The sequence below is a fragment of the Centruroides vittatus genome, unplaced genomic scaffold (genome assembly GCF_030686945.1).
Source record: "Centruroides vittatus isolate TY-2023 unplaced genomic scaffold, ASM3068694v2 scaffold_1015, whole genome shotgun sequence".
In the NCBI taxonomy this organism is placed as follows: Eukaryota; Metazoa; Arthropoda; class Arachnida; order Scorpiones; family Buthidae; genus Centruroides; species Centruroides vittatus.
Genome location: NW_027122666.1, coordinates 4833720 through 4853392, shown reverse-complemented (window position 1 = coordinate 4853392; position 19673 = coordinate 4833720). Strand labels below are relative to the sequence as shown.

Sequence of the window (19673 nt, the reverse complement as noted above, 5' to 3'; positions counted from 1 at the left end):
TAATTAAATTTCAGTTAGATTTTCAATTAGATAATATTCCGTGTCATTTATAAAATTTACGGGATTTGATCATTAATTTTATAACATTAAAATTAAGCGATTTTTGCCACCCTCAACCTTTTGATAGAAATTTAATTAAAAGGTCAATTAATGATATATTTAAAGAAAAATATGTATTTTTTAAAAAATTATTTAATAAATTTTCATTTAAAACAGACGTCAAGTCGATGTGCAATAATCTAGAAAGGAGAAGGAAATGAAAACTTTGGCTCCGTCCCAATGGCATGTTACATATGACACATTACGTTGACGTCTATTGGAGTGTATATTGAATTCGAATCTGGTATTGTATCGTTTAATAAGCACGGATACGACACTGGGGTTAAATTTAGAAACCTTTTTCTTATATCTTTTCTTTATTGGGTTCCTTTAAATTGGGTTATTCCACAATCAATCACAGGATATATCTTTCTGGGCGTACTATCAATGAATCTTTTCAATGTTCACTTTTTGTATGTCCATTTAGAATTGAAACAATTTTGTTATGATGTATCGAATAATAAAATTGCTCTTATATATTATTGTTATTTTTTGTGGAAAAAATTAAAATTTACTAGAAATGTATGATTTAGGGTTTGAATTCATAGAAGCAAGCAAGGAACACGTAAACAATATGTCTTCTACGAATACTTTCAATAGGAAAGTGAACGCTATTTAGGTGTTAGACACGTGAAGAAAACGGAAAACTCCACTTGATTGGTGAGACATGAATCCACGACTAACTATTAGTGTTTAGGATTTATCCACTTATCACAGTGGCAAGTGGATAAAACCTTTTTGTTTTGAGTAACGACTTTTTGAGTGGATTAAAACCTTTAAAAACTGCAACTTTTAGAAGCTAAATTCTTACTATTGACGCTCAAATATAAGAGAGTATTTATTAATATCACACAATAAGTTAAATTCCTATTTATTTTATGATATTCAGAAATAGGATTCAGTATTTAGAAAATAGTCCACCAGTGCCAAGTGGATAAAACCACTAATCGTGGGTTCGTGCCTGGGCAACGGACTTGCCACGTAGAGTTTTCCAGGTTTTCTTCATTTAGTAACTCCTAAATATGGGCCAGTTTCCCATAAAAGACATAGGAGAATGTCTCCCGAAAAACTGGGAGGCATTCTCCTATTTAGTAAATATAAATGTTAGCGTTATATTGAAGATTCTGATTCAGCATCATGTTGCGAAGCTCCATGTTGCGACACGGCGTGACATGTAATAATTGTAAAGCATTTCAATAATCTAGATTGAATGAAAGGAAATCTTTTCCTGAAAAAGAAATCGCAATTATTCTGTATAAGGGATTAGTAACGCTTGAAAATACTTATCCTACCTCATAAGTAATGAGGATGTCTAGAGTGCATAATCGCGTGATAATTTCAAAATACTTCAATAAAACTTTTTTCTAAACAGGAACACTTAAAATCCCATCTTATAGATAACAAGATGAGCTAAAGGATGCAAATTGAAGTATCCTAATCATTAAAATAATGGATACGTGCTCGAGGCATTGACCTGAAATTTCCACCAACTTAATATTTTATTGCTGTCGAAATTTGTGCAAAAATTATCATGACATAGTGTAATTCGTTTAAAAGCATTCTTTTCTCTCTTAATTATAACAGCTAGCTTCAAACCAGAGCCAGTGACGTTGGTTTGAAACTAGTGGGAATTCTGCACAGCACCTAATTAATTACATTACTGTATTCATCCATGTTGTGACTGTTATTAAAATTTTACTGAAACTTATATATTGCTTTTCCGTATTTTACATTAATAATCACACGTTAAATATATGAAAGACGTGTTTCTTAGAAAATGATAAAGTATTGAATGAGGAGGAGAATTTTAAGGATTATATTACTCAGTCTCTACTAAGGAGAAACCAAGAGTTTAAGTTTGTTAAGATTTTAATCTTCTTAACAAACTTTCGCTTAAAAGTAAATGCCGGATTAAGTGCTTTTTTTAATATAAGAATGATTGGATTTATACGGATTTTGTTTTCATTCTCCATACAAATTGTATGATGTCTTCACTCGATTACATTGTTTCTTCATACCTCATCCTTTAGTAAAAGTTTGAAAAATATTCTTACTGAAATTTACCCATCTTTTCCTTATGTAAATGTTAATTTTAGTATAAAAATGAATTATATTTTAAAAAGAATGCAAATTGAAGATTAAATACGAATAAAATTTGCTGTCTTCTTACAAATTTCAGAGTCATGGAAACAGAATTAACATTAGCAGAATCGACCTTCCCTTTGAGATTCTTCGCTGCTTACGAATATGTAAATTGATTAAAAATCCTTCTGGAACAGATTTATTTTTAAAAATTTCTTGTGAAAATTTTAAAAATATACAGAATATATTTTAAAATAATACAAATTGAAGACTAAGTATCTAATTTGCCGTCTTTTTACATTCTTTACAACCACAGGAACACAATTAACATTAACAGAGTTGACCCTTTAATGCTCTTCTCTGTAAATTGATTAAAAGTACCTCTAGAATAGGATTCTTGTAAAAAATTCGGGATAAAATATATTTTAAAATATTAAAAGTTGAAGACTAAATACAAATACAATTCGCAGTCTTCTTACATCTTTCACAAGCTTAAAAGTATTTCATTATAAATTAATAAACCAGTGATATTAATTTGGCATTTGTAATCATTTTTATAGTTTCTATAGAAGTTAAATAATTTTATTAATTCAGGAATATTAATTTAAAAGTTATTTTGACAAAAAATAATAATTATTACGTTTCCTTCTATTTTCAATGGCATTAATTTTTAAAAATACATCTCTTTGATCAGCTTAAAAATGCGAGTTTTAACTGTTGTTATGCAGCCATTATTTTGTTTCTGACTAATTTAAACATAATTTAAAAGGAAGAAAATAAAATATTTATTTAAAATTTCGTTAAACTTTGCTACATTTTAACTAGAAATGTTAAAAAAGTAAGAATTAAAGAATTTAAAAAGGATTAGAAAGAATCTCATTATAAATTAGCTAGCAGCGTGATAATATATTATTAGTATTGTACAATTCTTTCTACAATCCAAATAGAATTGGATTTAGAATTGATGGAAGAAGGCAATGCAACACTTGGGCCATTTGCCAAGGGGAAAATGCCTCCCGGAAAGACTTTTTATAGGAATCTGACCCCTATTTAAGTGTTAGACACGTGGAGAAAATCCGGAAAATTGCACGTGGACAGTGAGGCGCAAGTGTCCACGTTAGTGTATCTGCTCGTCCACTGGTAAGCCTACACTACATAAATTCATTATCCTGTACACAAGTCTAAATTATGCATAAAAATTAGTCTGTAGTCAAGGATTTTATGTGAATTTTGTCTCCTAAAATTATATTGTATTATTTAAACACTAATTATTAAAAGAACCATTTAATAATAAATATATATTTTGCACATTTCATAACTTTTGGGCGGAGCAAACACATGAATTTTGCATTAACTCGTTCTATGTTGTAGCTTATAATTCTTTTCGAATATTAAATTATTCATTTGTTATTAAAATTGATTCGCTCCGCCCAAATTATCATTAAAAGAATACCGTTAAACATAATAAAAATATTTACCTAAGTCAAATCCCTATGGAGTTTATACAAATTATTACGTACATTTAAAATGTCAATATTTGTGACTTTAACCTGAATTTATTTCTAAATAAAGCAAACATTTAAAAAAAAAAAAAAAAAATCTATTTTAACGAATTATCCATGTTTCGTATCCGTAAATTATGTAATTAATAAACAAGCAATGGTTATCAGTTTGTTTCCATTTTCTTTAGACGTTCTACGTCTCGTCTGAAAGCCAAACAACTGATAAACAGTTTATAAAATTAATTAGGAAAAAATAATAATAAATAAAAAGGGCAATGAATAGAAATGAGAGTTAATTGTGTAAGAATGGCGGAGAATAAGAAAATTGTTGCAAATTGCCAATGCTGAGAGGAGAACATTCTCTTAATTCGGCAGATCTGCACACTACTACAAAAAAACACAGACACACACTCTTACTCTCTTTCTCTCTCTCTCTGTCACTCCCATGGCACATGCGCATTAATGTCGGCGACAGCGCCTGCTCCACACCACTCCAGTCTGCGGAGTGGGGTGATTCGGAGTTAGCAGGCAACGACTCTACTACACCAACTAAATGTATCTATAGTAGTATCGGCTGGCGTTTTTAGCAACAGATCGGTGTGGACAGCCGGATCTATTTTTTTTTAATCATCTCCTCCACTTCCCAAAATGGCCGATGACGTCACAAGCAGCGGGGACAACCAGACGACCACCTTAAGCCCAGAAGAAGAGTGTCTACAAGAGAAGAAATGGTGGTGTTTCCTATTATCCAGCATCTTCACTTTCCTGGCCGGCATCCTCATCATCCTCTTGTGGAGGGCCTTCGCTTTCTTGTGTTGCAAGAAGACGGCCACGCCGACCAAAAGGAAATCCAGTTTGAAGTCCAAAGACCTGAAGGCGGCCAAAGAAGCCGAGATGGACGAAATCGGTTTCATGACCGAAGCCAAAGATTGGGCAGGAGAGCTGATATCCGGACAGTCTACAACTGGAAGAATATTGGTGAGTTTTTTAAATTTATTTATTTATTTGTTTATTTTTTATATATATTCCTCTTTCTGTACTTTAATTACACCATGCGCTGTAGACAAAGAGGGACGAATTTATCTCGAATTTTGGCAACTTCTCAAGCCCAAATAGGCTAAAGTGTTCCAATGCTGTGACGAATTTACTCGCCAATTTTTGCTAGTTTTTCTCCCCCCCCCCAGCGTAAAATATGCTATCATTTTAATAAAAAAGATAATCTCGGCTATGAATATTTATAATTAAATCTCTCCGGGGATAGTTTCTAAAAATCACGTGTTACGTCAGACGGACACACGTAAATTACTTGTTGACTCTATCCCCGAATAGCTAACTAATGTCGAATTATTTATCCCTAAAGAGGGATATTTTTATTAATATTATTATTCTATTTTGTAGCAGATTTTTAAAAATATATTCTCGTTTCGGGTATTGTTTTCATCTCAAAATTGACTTACGTAAGAATTTGGAATGTTTTCTAATTACGATCTTATTAAGAAAGGTCTTAATTTGGAAAAACTGGAATGCTACTTCATTCCAAACAGGAAGGATTTATTCTTTATAGGGGTATTATAGTCTCCAAATTGGTAGAGTTGTAATATATGGGTATTATTATCCAAAGGTGAATGAATCTTCTCTACTGATTTACTATTATTATTCCTAAATTGGAAGGATTCTACTTACTACGTTACATCAAATTGGAGTTTTTCCTTATAAAAATACTATTACCGGTTATTTAGGTGATCATACATCTATCGGTGTGTATGTCTGTACGTATTATATGCTAGTATTATATATATATATATAAGATGGGGAGTTATACATTTATAATTGATGGATAAAAATCGATATAATTAGAATTAATAAATAGATATTTAATTAAATTTTCTTAATTTTTAGGGATTTTCGACTAATTAATAATAGAAATAAGAATGAGTCTACGGTGTTGACAAAAGTAGTCTGCCAGTTGGTGGAAATCATAATTCAAAATATCCTTTAACCAAAGAGAGCGGATTAAATCTAACTAATTGACTCACTGGATGACTCATCAAAGCCAAATAAACAGTTAACAGGCAGGATTTTGGCACCGTAAGATAGAGTAGAAAAACACGTTTACCACTGCTTTGGGATAGTACTAGGTGAATAAATTTGCCAAAGCGCGGTAATGCACTTATGTTAATTATTATTTCGTTGCAACTTTTGCCGCCTTGGGCTATAATTTTGTCGTCGTATTTGATTAGTTATCGCCCGAAACCGCTTTAAAAGTTAGATAAAGAGTAGTGTGGGTGGAATGCACCCACTTATTAGTGGGGTGAAGCAGTTGGGGTACCGCCGTATAGTGGAAAGTATCCAAGACGGATGAAGTTAGTTTGTTTTGATGAAAGTTGCTAACAGGTGTACAACGTCGCTATTATACTTCACAGATTCTATTACATTAATAACGTGTAAAAAAACTCATAACATCTCTCACCAAGTATTCATATTATGGTATTTGTCCTGTGTATAAGTACAACTTCATAAAAATAATATTGGATTGAATCGCACGGAGATATTTCGAAAATGTTGGCTTTTTTTTGATAATATCAATAAAAATTACGTCTACTTTACATAAATAACAAGAGAAATTTATCATTTTGTTGCTACACAAGAATAAAATTAATAAAATATATTATTTTATTTGTTTTAATGGCATCAATTTGAAGGTGAATTAAGAATTTGGAATTTTAATAACTTTATGCTGAAGGGGTTTTACTAGAAATTAAATATTTTTATCGTCTCTTTATTAAGGATTCGTAATAATTTTAGGATTTTTACACTAAAGATTGTATCTAAGATGCTGGAAATCTCATCAGATTGATCATTTTTATCCTTAAACAAATGGTATTAAATCTAGGAAATAAAAATCAATATTAATAAATAAAATCTCCTCACTTTATATATTGATTTATTAATTAAGTAAGTATGTTTAAAAATCAAAATATTTAAGGAAACATTGACTAATTAAAGTATACATAGTAATTATATTAAATTATTGATATAAATGATTACTTTATCTTGAATATATTTGCTAATTTTAATGTTTATTTTTATAAACGTAATAATAACAAACGGCTTCCGGATTTTAACACGGCATTGAGCTGAATAATGAAAGAAATGGATCATTTATATGGAACTGGATCGTTGTCATTAATTTGACAGGCTGACACAATATACGTCGATTCTCTCTCATCAACTTTAGTTAACCGAAATAGTGGTGTGCACGTGCTGCGAAGGATGCTTAATCAGATTGTCCATCTAAAGATGGAGGTCGGAGTTCTAATCTGATAATGGTTGTAAACGATAGATCACTGATCAATAAGAAGGAATTGGGTTAAGGCGACATATTTATCCCTGCATAACTTGGAAGGGTTCTATATATATATATATACATTAAACCAAACTAATCCGGTTGGTCTAAAGGTTATTTCACACAGTTTTTCTCTACTCTTGCCACAATTTGAAAGATGATAAATTAAATATTTTGATGTAAATTAGTGTAAAGTGATAACGCGCCTATCACAAGAGCGGATTAAATTGCCTCGAATTTTAATAATTTCGCTATATTATTGGTTATTTATTATTAAAAGTAAGTGTTATTATTGTTTATTTTTGTCTGTTATTTAATTATAATAATAAATTTTGCCATATAACCATACATTAATGTATTCTTTATGTAACAGTAAAGCACCGAAAGGAATAACACAATAATTAATAAAGGGATAATGAAAATTTCATTCTATAGATATTTTAACTGATAGTAGAAGCCATAAATATAAATCGTTTGTTGTTATAGTAGTAAGTTTAGTGAAGTTTACTACTATAGTATCATGAGCTATTATATAACGATAAGTTTTTATTAATAAATAAATTTAATAATAGAGTAGTGTAGAGATACATTTTATGGTGGTTGTAATTCAGAATATGCTATTACTTCAACAAATATATTTGTAAATTATTAAAGTTTAAACGACGAAGCAAAAAATGACTTTGAAGACGATACATTTATTAATAAATGTCAGATCGCTGGCAAACGTCTACTTAGAACGTACTTTGAAAGTATCAGGTTTTAAAATAGAAAATACGATTAAAGTAATAATAATTTGATATTAGTCTAGTCCACTCGGCGACTTTAAAGAGAATTTATTTTTATTTATTTATTTATTTATATCCTTTTCATCAACAGAAGTCATAAATTGAGCAGAGACAAACATATAACAAAAGACACAACTCCTTGTTTATTATAGATCGATAGAATTATACTAACACCGATTCTTTTCTTTGATAATAAGCTGAATGGACGATTTTCTTTCGTGTAGAATACTATAAAATTCCGTTTGTGCTTCGGGACGTCTTTCTGTGGGTCAGCCTGTATTGACAGCTTCTCCTATCTGCTGGTATGTTCGAACAGGAAGGCCACCTTCCAGGGTTGTATTGAATAATACCTACCTTTATTCGGAAAATATTTCTCTATTTTTTCTCTTCTTTTTTTTATTGAATTGCAAAGTTTATAACATTCCTTAAGTCGATAAGGTTAGGGCAAACTATATTTTAAACCACTTATTGAATAATTTAATATTTATATAAAAAAATTCTTTTATAGCATTTATTATTTTATTTTTTACTATTTAATAAGTATCTTCTAATAATATAAACGGTGTAACACGTTAATTAACGTTAATTTTTTTAAATTTAAATTAATAAATACACCTCTGAAATCTTAATTATTTACTAAATACATTCTAACGAAAAACTAGGTTCTGTTTGTTTGTTATCCATCGACCTAATTTAAATGTTATCTATTTTTTATGATTAAGTACTCGTATGTATTCTTATTATCCAGCTTCGTACGCTTATAAATTTTAAAAGAAATCATTATAAAATCATCCGAACCCCATTAGAACACACCATAAATTCGGTATAAATATTAAATTCCGAGACACGAAAGTCACCTTAAGAACATATCGACGTCGTTCGGAGAAACTACGAGACTAAATCTTCTTGAAATTTAGCAAAAAACATTGCACTTGGGGGATTTTTTGTGAGCAGTTCGGGAGAGAAGCAAGAGTAACCCCTGTAAATCCGCTTCTCCTTTACACAAATGTAAACTAACTACTGTACACGTTGACAACTTTATAGAGTTATATGGTTACAAGCTGTAATTTTATAGCGAAACCTCCAAGTTAAGGTAATAATAATTATTTTATTAAATTATTTTGAATTCAGTTATATTTATGGATTTTTCATGTGTCGAGAGAAACCATGGAAACAAACAAATAACAACAAACATTCATATTTGTTGATGGAAATATAAGCGCTATCACGAATAACAGGAAAAAAAATTCGTTTAATAAGTATTTGTATAAACGTGCCTTTTATTCAGTCAAATAAAAAACAAAAATCTGTTAAATAATTTATTTTTATTTTAAATTTTTATGCTAATTTATTCCACGGCAATTGTTAATTTATGAAAAGTTTTCATCGATATTCACCAAATCTCGGTCTGTTTCTGTGTTTTTATATCTAAATATTTGCATCAGCATACCGATTTGAAGGTCCCGGGTTCGAATCTGAACAGAGGAAAAACCCCTGGAATTTTTTGGAAGTGGTCGGGTCCCCTCCTTCACCATCTGTCCCCCAAATTGTGGGCCTAGCCTAGGGGATAACAGAATGGGTATATAAGGTCTTCTCGGTGTGCACAGGGGGAGGGAGAAAGTAAAAAAAAAGTCTAAATCTTTGCTAATCGATAATATTGTCAACTATTTGTTCTGTTTACATTTATTTTATTGCAAATTTTTCAAATACAGTAAAACCTGTGTAAAGCGGAATCGAACGTGCACCGAATATTTTTTCGCTTTGGCAGGTTTACGTTTTAAATAGGTTTTTTTTTTAACATAGAAAGTTGTTCCGTTCAGAAGATTTTTTTCCGTTTTTGCCAGGTTTTACTGAATTTCCAAGAATAAAATTTAAAAATTTTACTCTTCTTGAAAAAATTGCAAATATTTAATTGTATTTTTATTAATTTACATAAATTTAATCAATAATTTTAATTTCCAATTATTCAATTTCTCATTAATGCTAGTCACTTTCAATTAATAATAATAATTAATAATTTGAGATGAGTAACATTAAATTTGTCAAGTTTAATTATTACAAATTTTAAATAAATAAATAATTTTAAAAAATATCATAACTTTTTCATTTAACGTTAATAAAAATAATTACTAATTAGATACTAATAATTTTTAATTATCAATTTTCAATTGGCACCTTTCCAGAATTACTAAGAAAATCGATATTAAAATTAATTTTTACCATAACCAATTTTTACCATTATTTTAACGCTTCATTCTGAGAAATTTTGAAATTTTCCGATAGGAAAATTTAGGGAAAATGGGGAAATTTAGGATAAATGGAAAAATTAGGGAAATTTGGGGATATTAAAAATAATTTTTAACAGATTTTAACGTTTTATTCTGGGAAATTTTGAAGTTTTCCGATAGGGAAACTTAGGGAAAATGAGGAAATTTAGGGAAAATGGGGAAATTTAGGATAAATGGAGAAATTGGGGAAATTTTGGGATATTAAATATAATTTTTAACAAATTTTAACGTTTTATTCTGGGAAATTTTGAAGTTTTCCGATAGAGAAATTAGGGGAAATTAAGGGATATTAAAATTAATTTTTACTATATTTAAACCCTTCATTCTGAGAAGTAGAAGTTTTACAATAGGGAAATTTAGGGAAATTTTACACAATGCAATAATTTATTCTAAAATTTAAACTTTCTGAAAAATATTTATGTTATTATTCAGATTTAAACGATGGATACAAAAGAACAATATTTGCATGTTTTTTTCTTTTTCTACGCGCATCTCTAACGGAAGTTTTTAACATTAATAGTAAACAGAATAATAAAATTAGCCATTTTATAATGGAAATTCCATCGGAAAGTCCTTTTAACCTCCTCCCTTCTTCCTTATTTTGCTAAAATTCGAGTTGGCAAAACAGTAAATTTGATCAAACATTCCATCAAATTTTGTAACATGTTAGAAAAGTAAATGCACAACTTTTAAGGCAAGGAAAGAAGAAGAAAGCAAACGAATTAATAGAAAGAATCAACACACAACCAAATGCAATTTGTTAACTCAACAAAAATTGAAATTTCAATTTTTCAGCTAGGTTAAAATTGATCAACTGAAGAGAAAATGGGTTGAGTTATAAGATGCTAGCGAGAGAATAAACACGTGGTACATATAATAATTAAGGTGCTAAATCACAAAATAACATTCTTGGCTTCGTCCCAATGTTAAAAGGGTTGAAGAATTTTTCACAGATCATTGCACAAAGCCCATATTCTGCTTATGGTGCTGTATAACCGCACTCTCTTATTACATCTGTATGAGAACTGTATAGCTCGATAGTTGTCTTTGATGTGTGAAAGAGGAATTCGTATGATGAATGCGCTCATTTATTAGTTATTGAATACGAGAGGCAAGTTTGCTTCGGTTCTATTCAAATTATAAATTAATGTACGTGTTTCTATTGAAAATATCGACAAACTCGGTACAGATGTGTATAGCCTTGTTATCATTGCAGAAATGTCATTATGCTCCGCCCAAAATACTCGGAATCGAGAGAAGAATATCGAGTATCCACAGTCAATGGAATATTATTTTATAATAAAATATATATATATATTGATTAAGACGGCGCTTCTTTCCTAAGTTAATTTATTCAAAGGTATATTTCTGATTAACTGGAAATGATAGAAACAGTAAAAAAAAAAGAAAGAAAAGAAAGATTTTGCATAAGAGACTGGAAATAAATATAAATGGTGGATTAAGAAATCGATAGAAGCGAGATTATTTAAATTAGAAAGGAGTGAAAAGTTAATAACTTTAATATTTTTGAAACTTTATTCAAATTTTTTAAAGATTTTTGTCATTTTTAAAAGATGTGACACGCTTTGAAAAATGGATGGAAACGTGTTCTTTTAGCAAATTTCTTGTTTCGGTACACTTTTACTTCAATTTATTTAACATTTTTCTACATTTCTAACCTGTTACAACCGACGAGTCGTTTGTCATCATTTAGAAAATGTATTTTGTAAAATTTAAAACCACTCCCTCTAATACTTTTTCTAGTAAATCTTATACTCGTGGAAGTAAAAATGGACCAACAGAAATTATTTAATCGATGATAAATTATACAAATTAATTTTTTTTCCTCCCTCTTTGTCGGTGTAATTTTTTCTTGGGTGTGTTCTTCTATTCTCTAACTCTCTGATAAACGAAATTCATGGGTACAGATGTCATATCGAAGAAGTTGCATCTCTTCCTACCCTTGAGCTAGACATTACTCTTTATTGTTAGAGATGTAACTTAGCCGTAAACATTGAGAATCATCACATCACGTATTTTATTACAGTAGACTCACATCGATCTATTTCGTGCTTTTCTGATGGAGTACCTTGTCCAATCGTTCTGTTCACTTTAAAATAATTTTTTTCTTTTTTTCTATTATTATTATTTTTTGATTTTTTATTGCTCCTTACTTTCCTCGACATTTTTTTTAATATTAATTCCAGAGAAAGATTCATGTTTCTTTAATAATAATGCTGTTATTAATCGAAACGTCCCTTTCAATTTTCTGCATTCTATTCATAATTGAGAAGGGAAAATGGATTATTTATATCACGAAACAGTAGAATATGTTTTAATAATCCATAAATATTAATTTATTGACATTAAATATATTAAATTTTTACAAAAATTTAAAGCCAGAACAGGTGAATTTTTGAAAAATTTAATGAATTTATTTGTGAGGAAGGTAATATTTTCGCATCTCTTCTTCCAATTCTGTGCAAAATGAATTATAATATATCTTCATTTGGACATAAAAAATGCATGGAAAATGTCTCGAACCGTTTCAAAATTAATTTTTAATTTAATTAAAGTTGTTAACATAATTTATTGCTTTAACAACGTAATGTACTGATATCTGTATGCCTACATCATTGATGCGACCTGTCAATGATACATTAATAGGCAAACATAGCCTAAATTGTAATAATAATTTATATTAACTCGCTAATTAGAAATTACATCCGTATCCAAAATGAGAACAGAGAAATTTATTTGTACAATTAAAGAGGGACTGTCCAAATCTAACCATATTAAAGCCCATAAATGGCCGAATTTCTTCGTTTTTTTATCAAAGAATTGTTTAATTAATTAACGCATATTATATATTTTATACTTTTCCATCGTTTTACTTAATAACGTCGTGAAAACTTACGAATTTCTCTATAAATCAAGCGAAATTCTATTCTAGTGGATAAAGTCAACGTTTGCTTAATGCATTTGCTATCTGAGCTGTTCGGAATTTATATATAAACTTATCTCCTTACTACTTAATCCAATTTTCTGCTTATGGGTTTGATATATTGTATATATGGACGTTAATATGTAGCAATACCTTTATATCGAGCATAAAGGTCTCATCATCAAGGTAGGCGAGTGTGCAAGAGAAATAAATCAATTTACCTTACACCATTTGTTACTCTAACAGCATCTATATAAACGTCAGGCTTCTCGTATTATGTTAAAAGTTTTTATTGATCATATTTTCTTGGTTATTTTCTTCTTTGAAATAATAACTCTTTAATTCTGACGCTATAATGAATCAGTTCTATCCACTTGTTAGTACTAACAAGTGGACGGAACTGACGAACACGCTAACTTTTTTCCTACATCTAGAGCGTGTTCCTTTAAATAATTCACAGAGATTTAAGAAAATGTAAGAAGATAATTATTGGGTGGAGGTCTTAGCACGTGGTTCGATGATGGAGACTAATGATTATCATACTCGATTTTGTTACCATGGCGCTAAAAATGCAAAATTGGGCGGTAATCTCCAAAAATTAACAATGGGTGGTGCGATTATTACATAAATTAATCATGCTGCGTTAATAATGCACTTCATCCATCAAGGGTTTTAGTAAATATCTCAAGTTTGGTATAGTGGATAATGATTCTAGAAGCCAATGTACTCTAAATGTAAAAGTGTGATCTCTCTTAATTTGGTTTGGATTACTCTAAGCAAATATATCTGCATTTTTTATATAAGAGGAATGAAGATAGTATAGAAATGATCAAATTTTGTTTGCATAAATTTACTTCTAAATATTTTAAATTCATATCAGGCCTAAAGGAGCTTAAACCATGACAATTCTAAACATTTGTTTAAAGTCTTCAGTGAGTTTCTGTAGTAATTTAGACAGTGTCAACTGCATTGTTATCCGGTTTTTAGAAACGTCTAAACTATAATTATTTATATATAATATATATTATTGAATATAAATAAGCCCACAATTATGAATATTTAATGAATAGTCGGTGTAACTTTTAATTACTTTTGCGTCTACAGCTGTATAATTGATTATAAATTGAAAACAATTTTATTTTTATAAATGTAAAGTTAAAAATATTTTAACTGCTTAAAAATCTGAAAGTAGAGATAGATCTGTACAAATTCTAGTACACTTGTACTCTAGCAAAGTCGCAGACTTTGAATATTCGCATTTACTTAAATATAGAATGGAGAATAGTCATACTTTTATGAATCTGGAACTGTAATGGAATCTAAAACTTATAAATCTAGAATTGTGCTTAATGAAAGCTTCATAGATTTATAATTATGAATGCATAATTCTTCAAGATATCTATTTTCTAGAATCAAAGCTGCAGTAGGCTGATAGACTTAGAAAAATCATTCTAAACTCTCTTCTCGTTGGAGCAAAGCAGGGAACTTGTATACCGGAACATTACCGATTCGATCGAAGGTTTTTCAATATTGAAAAGTGTGCATTTTTCGGAAGGAGTTTGGACAGCTGTTACCTCACGTCGGTTCCTCCCAAGTAAAGTTATGCTTGAAGAAGGTGCGAAGAAAGCAAGATGATTGAAGTATTGAAAATTTTCGACACAAATATGAGTGATAAAACGTCTTTTAAAGCGTAAATAATGGCATTGAAAAATGCGACCGTTTTTTGTCACGCGATATTTCACAAATAAACACTTTAAAATAATCGATATTGTTCACTTTTGAGAAAATTGAAGCTTGTCACGGTTTGATAAAACGCATTCTTCCTCTCACTTCGAGCCTCCGAACTTTATTTCTCTATTAATTATACGCCTGCTCTTCAGGATATTCAATTGTAAGAGATGCTGCTCGATGGCTCCACTCTATATCAACATATCAATCTCTCCATCACTTCATAAACAATTATGTAAAAATAATTAAGATGCCAGCATATTTCTTAATATTTTTACATTGGTACCAACGTACCTTACTTTAACTATCTCTGATGTTATTGCCATTTTATCGAGCTTACTACCACGGTAACAATCACGTGAATACGATGGCCTGTACTAAAAATCAATGTGACGAATGCTTCGAAGAAGAAAGCGTCATGGCAATCAATATCTCCGGTACCAGTCACGTGAACATCTCTAGTGACGATTTTTATAGGAAGACAAAAAAAAACAACTTTACGGTTGCCTGAGGGTATCTTAAATGGGTAATATTAATGATAATAGTCGGTGGTCACGCAATTCGTGAGCAACCCTCTAGAATTTTGCATACTTAAAATCTCCCAGTTGGGAATCACGTGATTTGAATACTAACATGGTGAAAATTTTATAACTTCATATTAGGACAGAAATTAATTTCAGAATGTCTCCTGAGCTGCCAGACGGTAGCAAGTCGATCGTATATTTATACTTGCAAATTAGCTGCTTGTTTACAGCTCGAAACTAATTCCTAAATAATCGTGTGATTTGTTAGAATCTTTAGACCAATGTACGTGTAAAAAAGTTTAACTTTTTATTTATTTATTTTGTGTATGTATTGTTTTCAGTTTGTTACTAGTGTAGTATCAATAGTATAGAAGAATTATATATCAAAGTAATTTATTCGCACCATGGGCGTCCTGAGAAAATTTTTCAGGGGGGGGGCAAAGCTTGGAGACAAACAATTACATCAATAAATATTTATTTAATTTTTGGGGGTTTTAAAGCAGACAAAGCGCTCCATATCTCAAACACTTTTACTGTTATAATTTGTGGAATTTTTTATTCAATCTCAGGTGGGAAAGATCTCTGTTTACCCCCCTCCTCTATAGACGCTCACAATTCGTATCTACGATCTCGAAATTGTTAATTTCAGTAATATTAATAAAATAGACTTGCATTTAGTGTTTTTCTATATACTATATGTCGCCTAAAATACAATAAAGAACTTAAAACTCACGTGGTTGTTACTATAGCCAGGATCTTGGAGACAAAGCCTGTTTAAAAATTTTTGGCCCTAACTAAATATCTTTTTTATTTGTTGTTTTTTTGTATGTGTGTGTGTGTAAATTAACAGCTTCAGCTATTCTCCAGAAAGTTTTAAGCATTTCACTTTGCAAATATTTAAAAATTTTGTGAATTCAGCAAAAAATTCTCTAAGAACTTTTTTATTTTATGTTATTAATACAAAATTACAGCCGATGCCACTCAGGCACACTACATTTTCTTACTTTTTTTACATTATATATTATTACTTATACATAATTACTTATTTTTTACATACCTATTTATAATATCTGACACACTATCAAGGATATAACTTATTACTGACGTATCCTTTTTTTATTCTTTCAGAATTAAACAAAATTAATTTATATCAACTGTAATCAATAATAGCATAATATGATCAATATTCTATAAGCTTATAAATAATCGTTAAAAGGTAAACATTAATTCTCTTTATATGTTAAAGTACTTTTATAACCTTTCTAATGGAAGTTGGTAGTTGTAAAAACAGACTGAACCACTTTTTAGTCGGATGCAGGAGAAACGATGGTAAATAAATGGTGAATTGTAGTTATTAGTTGATTGTTTATTGGTACATTTCTCTCTTTTTTATGATGTTTTCCTTTGTGATTACCTCAGATTTACGTAGAAATCCCAACCAATCGAACATACCTATAGTTACTATCAGGGATATCGAGAAGAGGAAAAGCATTATGGGCCCTTAAATGGAGAAAATTCTCCATTTAAGGGTCCATAGTGGTTTCAATCCCTATAAATTAATGTTATTTTATTAACAAAACATAAAATATCTTAGACTACCTTTAATTAATAAAAAGCATTATAAATTTTATATTTTCTTCTATTTTTTTAAAGCAATAATTAAGGCTATTTATGCATATATTATATAAGCTGTATGTTTAATAATTAAAGCTATATATTATATAAACATACAGCATAAATAATGTATACTTTATAAACCACGATTAACATAATATAAATATGCTGTTACAACATAATTAATCCTGAGCTAATGTAATTAATCCTTTACGATTTCTAAAATCCTATTGTAAAGTGAACTGTACTTTTCCTGTACATTTAATGCAAAATTGAGGTTTCATACCTGGAAAATATCCTAAGGGCTACATTTGCATAGATGTATGTAAAATATTTTATGATGCAACACCTGAAAATAAGGCCAGCTTGTATTAAATTAACTTTCAGAAAATCATATGTAAAAATAAAAATGCACTTTCTCTACCATCAAAGACTATATTATAGTATTATAATACAAAATTTAGATATATTTTACAGAGAAGATTATATACGTTAATTATACTTTGATATATATGAGAATAATAGTATAATTATGAGAGAAAGATCTATTTCTATTGTTTATTACATAAAATTTACTTGTATATCAAACAATAAAAACAGTTTATACATAAATTAACAACGTAAATGGTATGAATAATACACTCCTATCTCGAGCAATTGTACTTAAAGATTAAATGTTGAGCTGGAGCCAGAGCCAGAAAATTCACATGGGTCCGGAGTCAAGATCAGGATAACTGCTCCAAAGCCCTGCCGATCTATATCAAGATAATTTAAATGTAACTTGTAGTAATTACACGACTAAGAGAGCAGTAATGAGCAATATTATGTTCGGTTTGTATAAGTTATTGATAAATGTGCTTATCAAAATTGCGTGACTGTTATTACTTACATCACTGATTAAAAATTAACAATGACCTTTCTATAGCTTTCCACAGAAAGTAAAGAGAGAAACATATAAAGGATTTTCAGCGAAATTACTCTGCAATGATCCTCGTATAATGTAATTTAGTAAACGTGTCACAATATTAACTCATGTGAAAATAAACTGCAGAGTCACGTGGTGGACTTCATTACGTCACGTCACCCGCCCTTCCTTGCAAAACTACTTTCTCTCTGAAAAATCTTTTGCTTCTTCTGCAATCGATCTTTCAGCTAATTTGCAGTCCTCGTCTTTTACTATTTATCTCTTGCATTCTCGCTACTTCTATGGTTGTTAGCTGTTTGATTTTTATTGAGTTCATGGCGATCGCATGATTGCGAATAAAGATACATTTCTTTGTAACTTGATTATGGTGTAGCCAATTTAATTTATTCTTTAAAATATCATAGAAAATCTTTATTGAATTCTAAGGCATTGTGTCTGCAATATAATCACACGTTACATATGATAATAATTATAAATATAGCCTATAGATGAGGACAGACATATCAACTGTCGTTTATTCTTATATTTATATAATCACTTTTAAAAAATACAGTGTTGTTGCTTATCTCTTCGTAATTACCGCGATTTGTGGTAAATTTAGGTCACTCTATTGTTGTTTTTACACTCAAAATCGCAGTATTAACAGGGGAATATGCTTTTAAATTCATTAATAACACGAACAATGCAAAATTTTTAGTTTGCAACGCGCTATTACGATAACAATCGGCATTTCTCTAAAAGTAGATGATTTAGTATTGCTTCTTCTTCCCATCGAAGATGATAGAGGAGGAAAAGAATTCCATCAAGAACAAACAATCGAACGTAAGAAAAATTGAATATTCACAAGACAAAATAGAAATTTCCTTATAAAAATATCATCCTCTTACTTTAATTCACAAATATCGGGTACATTCGATGCGAAAAATTCCATCTGCTACACATTCCTACAACCAAATTGTTTCTCAGATGAGATTCGCGCAGCAAATGGAAGCAATTTGCATTTCCTTCTAGAAAAACCACGTGATAACAGTAGCTTTGCAGTCTGCTAAAAGAGTAATCACGCGACTCCACGAAGGAATTTGTCACGTGATCGTCTAATGACGCCATTTTGATGCCAAAGTAAACAACTGGAACATCCGCGCTATTGCAGTATCACTATACCAGATCATACGTGATATACAGTTAACAATGTCAATTGTATTATACCGAATGCACTTAAAATATAAACATTTTTTTTAAATATTAAGTAAATTCTGTATATAATAATCATCATTTTACCATTTATATAATTATAATTATTATTATTAATGATAATATGCTGTTATAGTAATGACTACGTTGCAAATGATACGCCATTCTACATTTTAATGATAATAATATGGCAACGATGCTATCTCTCTGTTAATTAAAATCTGCTGCTATTATAGCATAATAGGAAAAAAATAATAAAAATTTTATTCTATTATAATAGAAAATATTTTGCTTTATAAATTAATAAAATTGCTATTATTGTTATTGAGGTAGAAAGTTTAATGCTACTTGATTATTTGTTACTGTAGTATCACTATTAGAATTAAGGCGAAATATACCATAGATACACGAACTGTAATTGTTCTATAGTAAATTTAAGCTAAATTAAGGTTTGAAATTAGAATTGAGGCTAAATTAAGGCTTTAAATTAGAATTAAGGCTAAATATACCATCGATACAGGAATTGTGATTGTTCTACAGTAAATTTTAATTAAATTATACGATTTTCCCAAGTAATTCCTAAATAACAAGAGTTTTATTTAACAGTTCAGTTTGTTCGTACTGTACGTGGGGATGCCTCCAGAA

General features: G+C 29.8%; 2 protein-coding genes across 7 annotated transcripts in view; one reads left to right on the top strand and one right to left on the bottom strand.

Annotated features, from left to right (window-relative positions):
• LOC136986219 (nicotinamide N-methyltransferase-like) overlaps positions 1 to 19673 on the bottom strand; it is a 257802-nt gene that overhangs the window by 217987 nt on the left and 20142 nt on the right. The window lies entirely within an intron of this gene.
• Positions 4166 to 19673, top strand: part of LOC136986217 (calcium-activated potassium channel slowpoke-like) — a 55240-nt gene continuing 39732 nt past the window's right edge. For all 6 annotated transcript variants that reach the window (XM_067283708.1, XM_067283705.1, XM_067283704.1 and 3 more), the window contains exon 1: positions 4166 to 4661. In XM_067283708.1, coding sequence (XP_067139809.1) covers positions 4332 to 4661 — 330 coding nt within the window. In that variant the 5' untranslated portion in view covers positions 4166 to 4331. The remainder of the gene's footprint in view (positions 4662 to 19673) is intronic.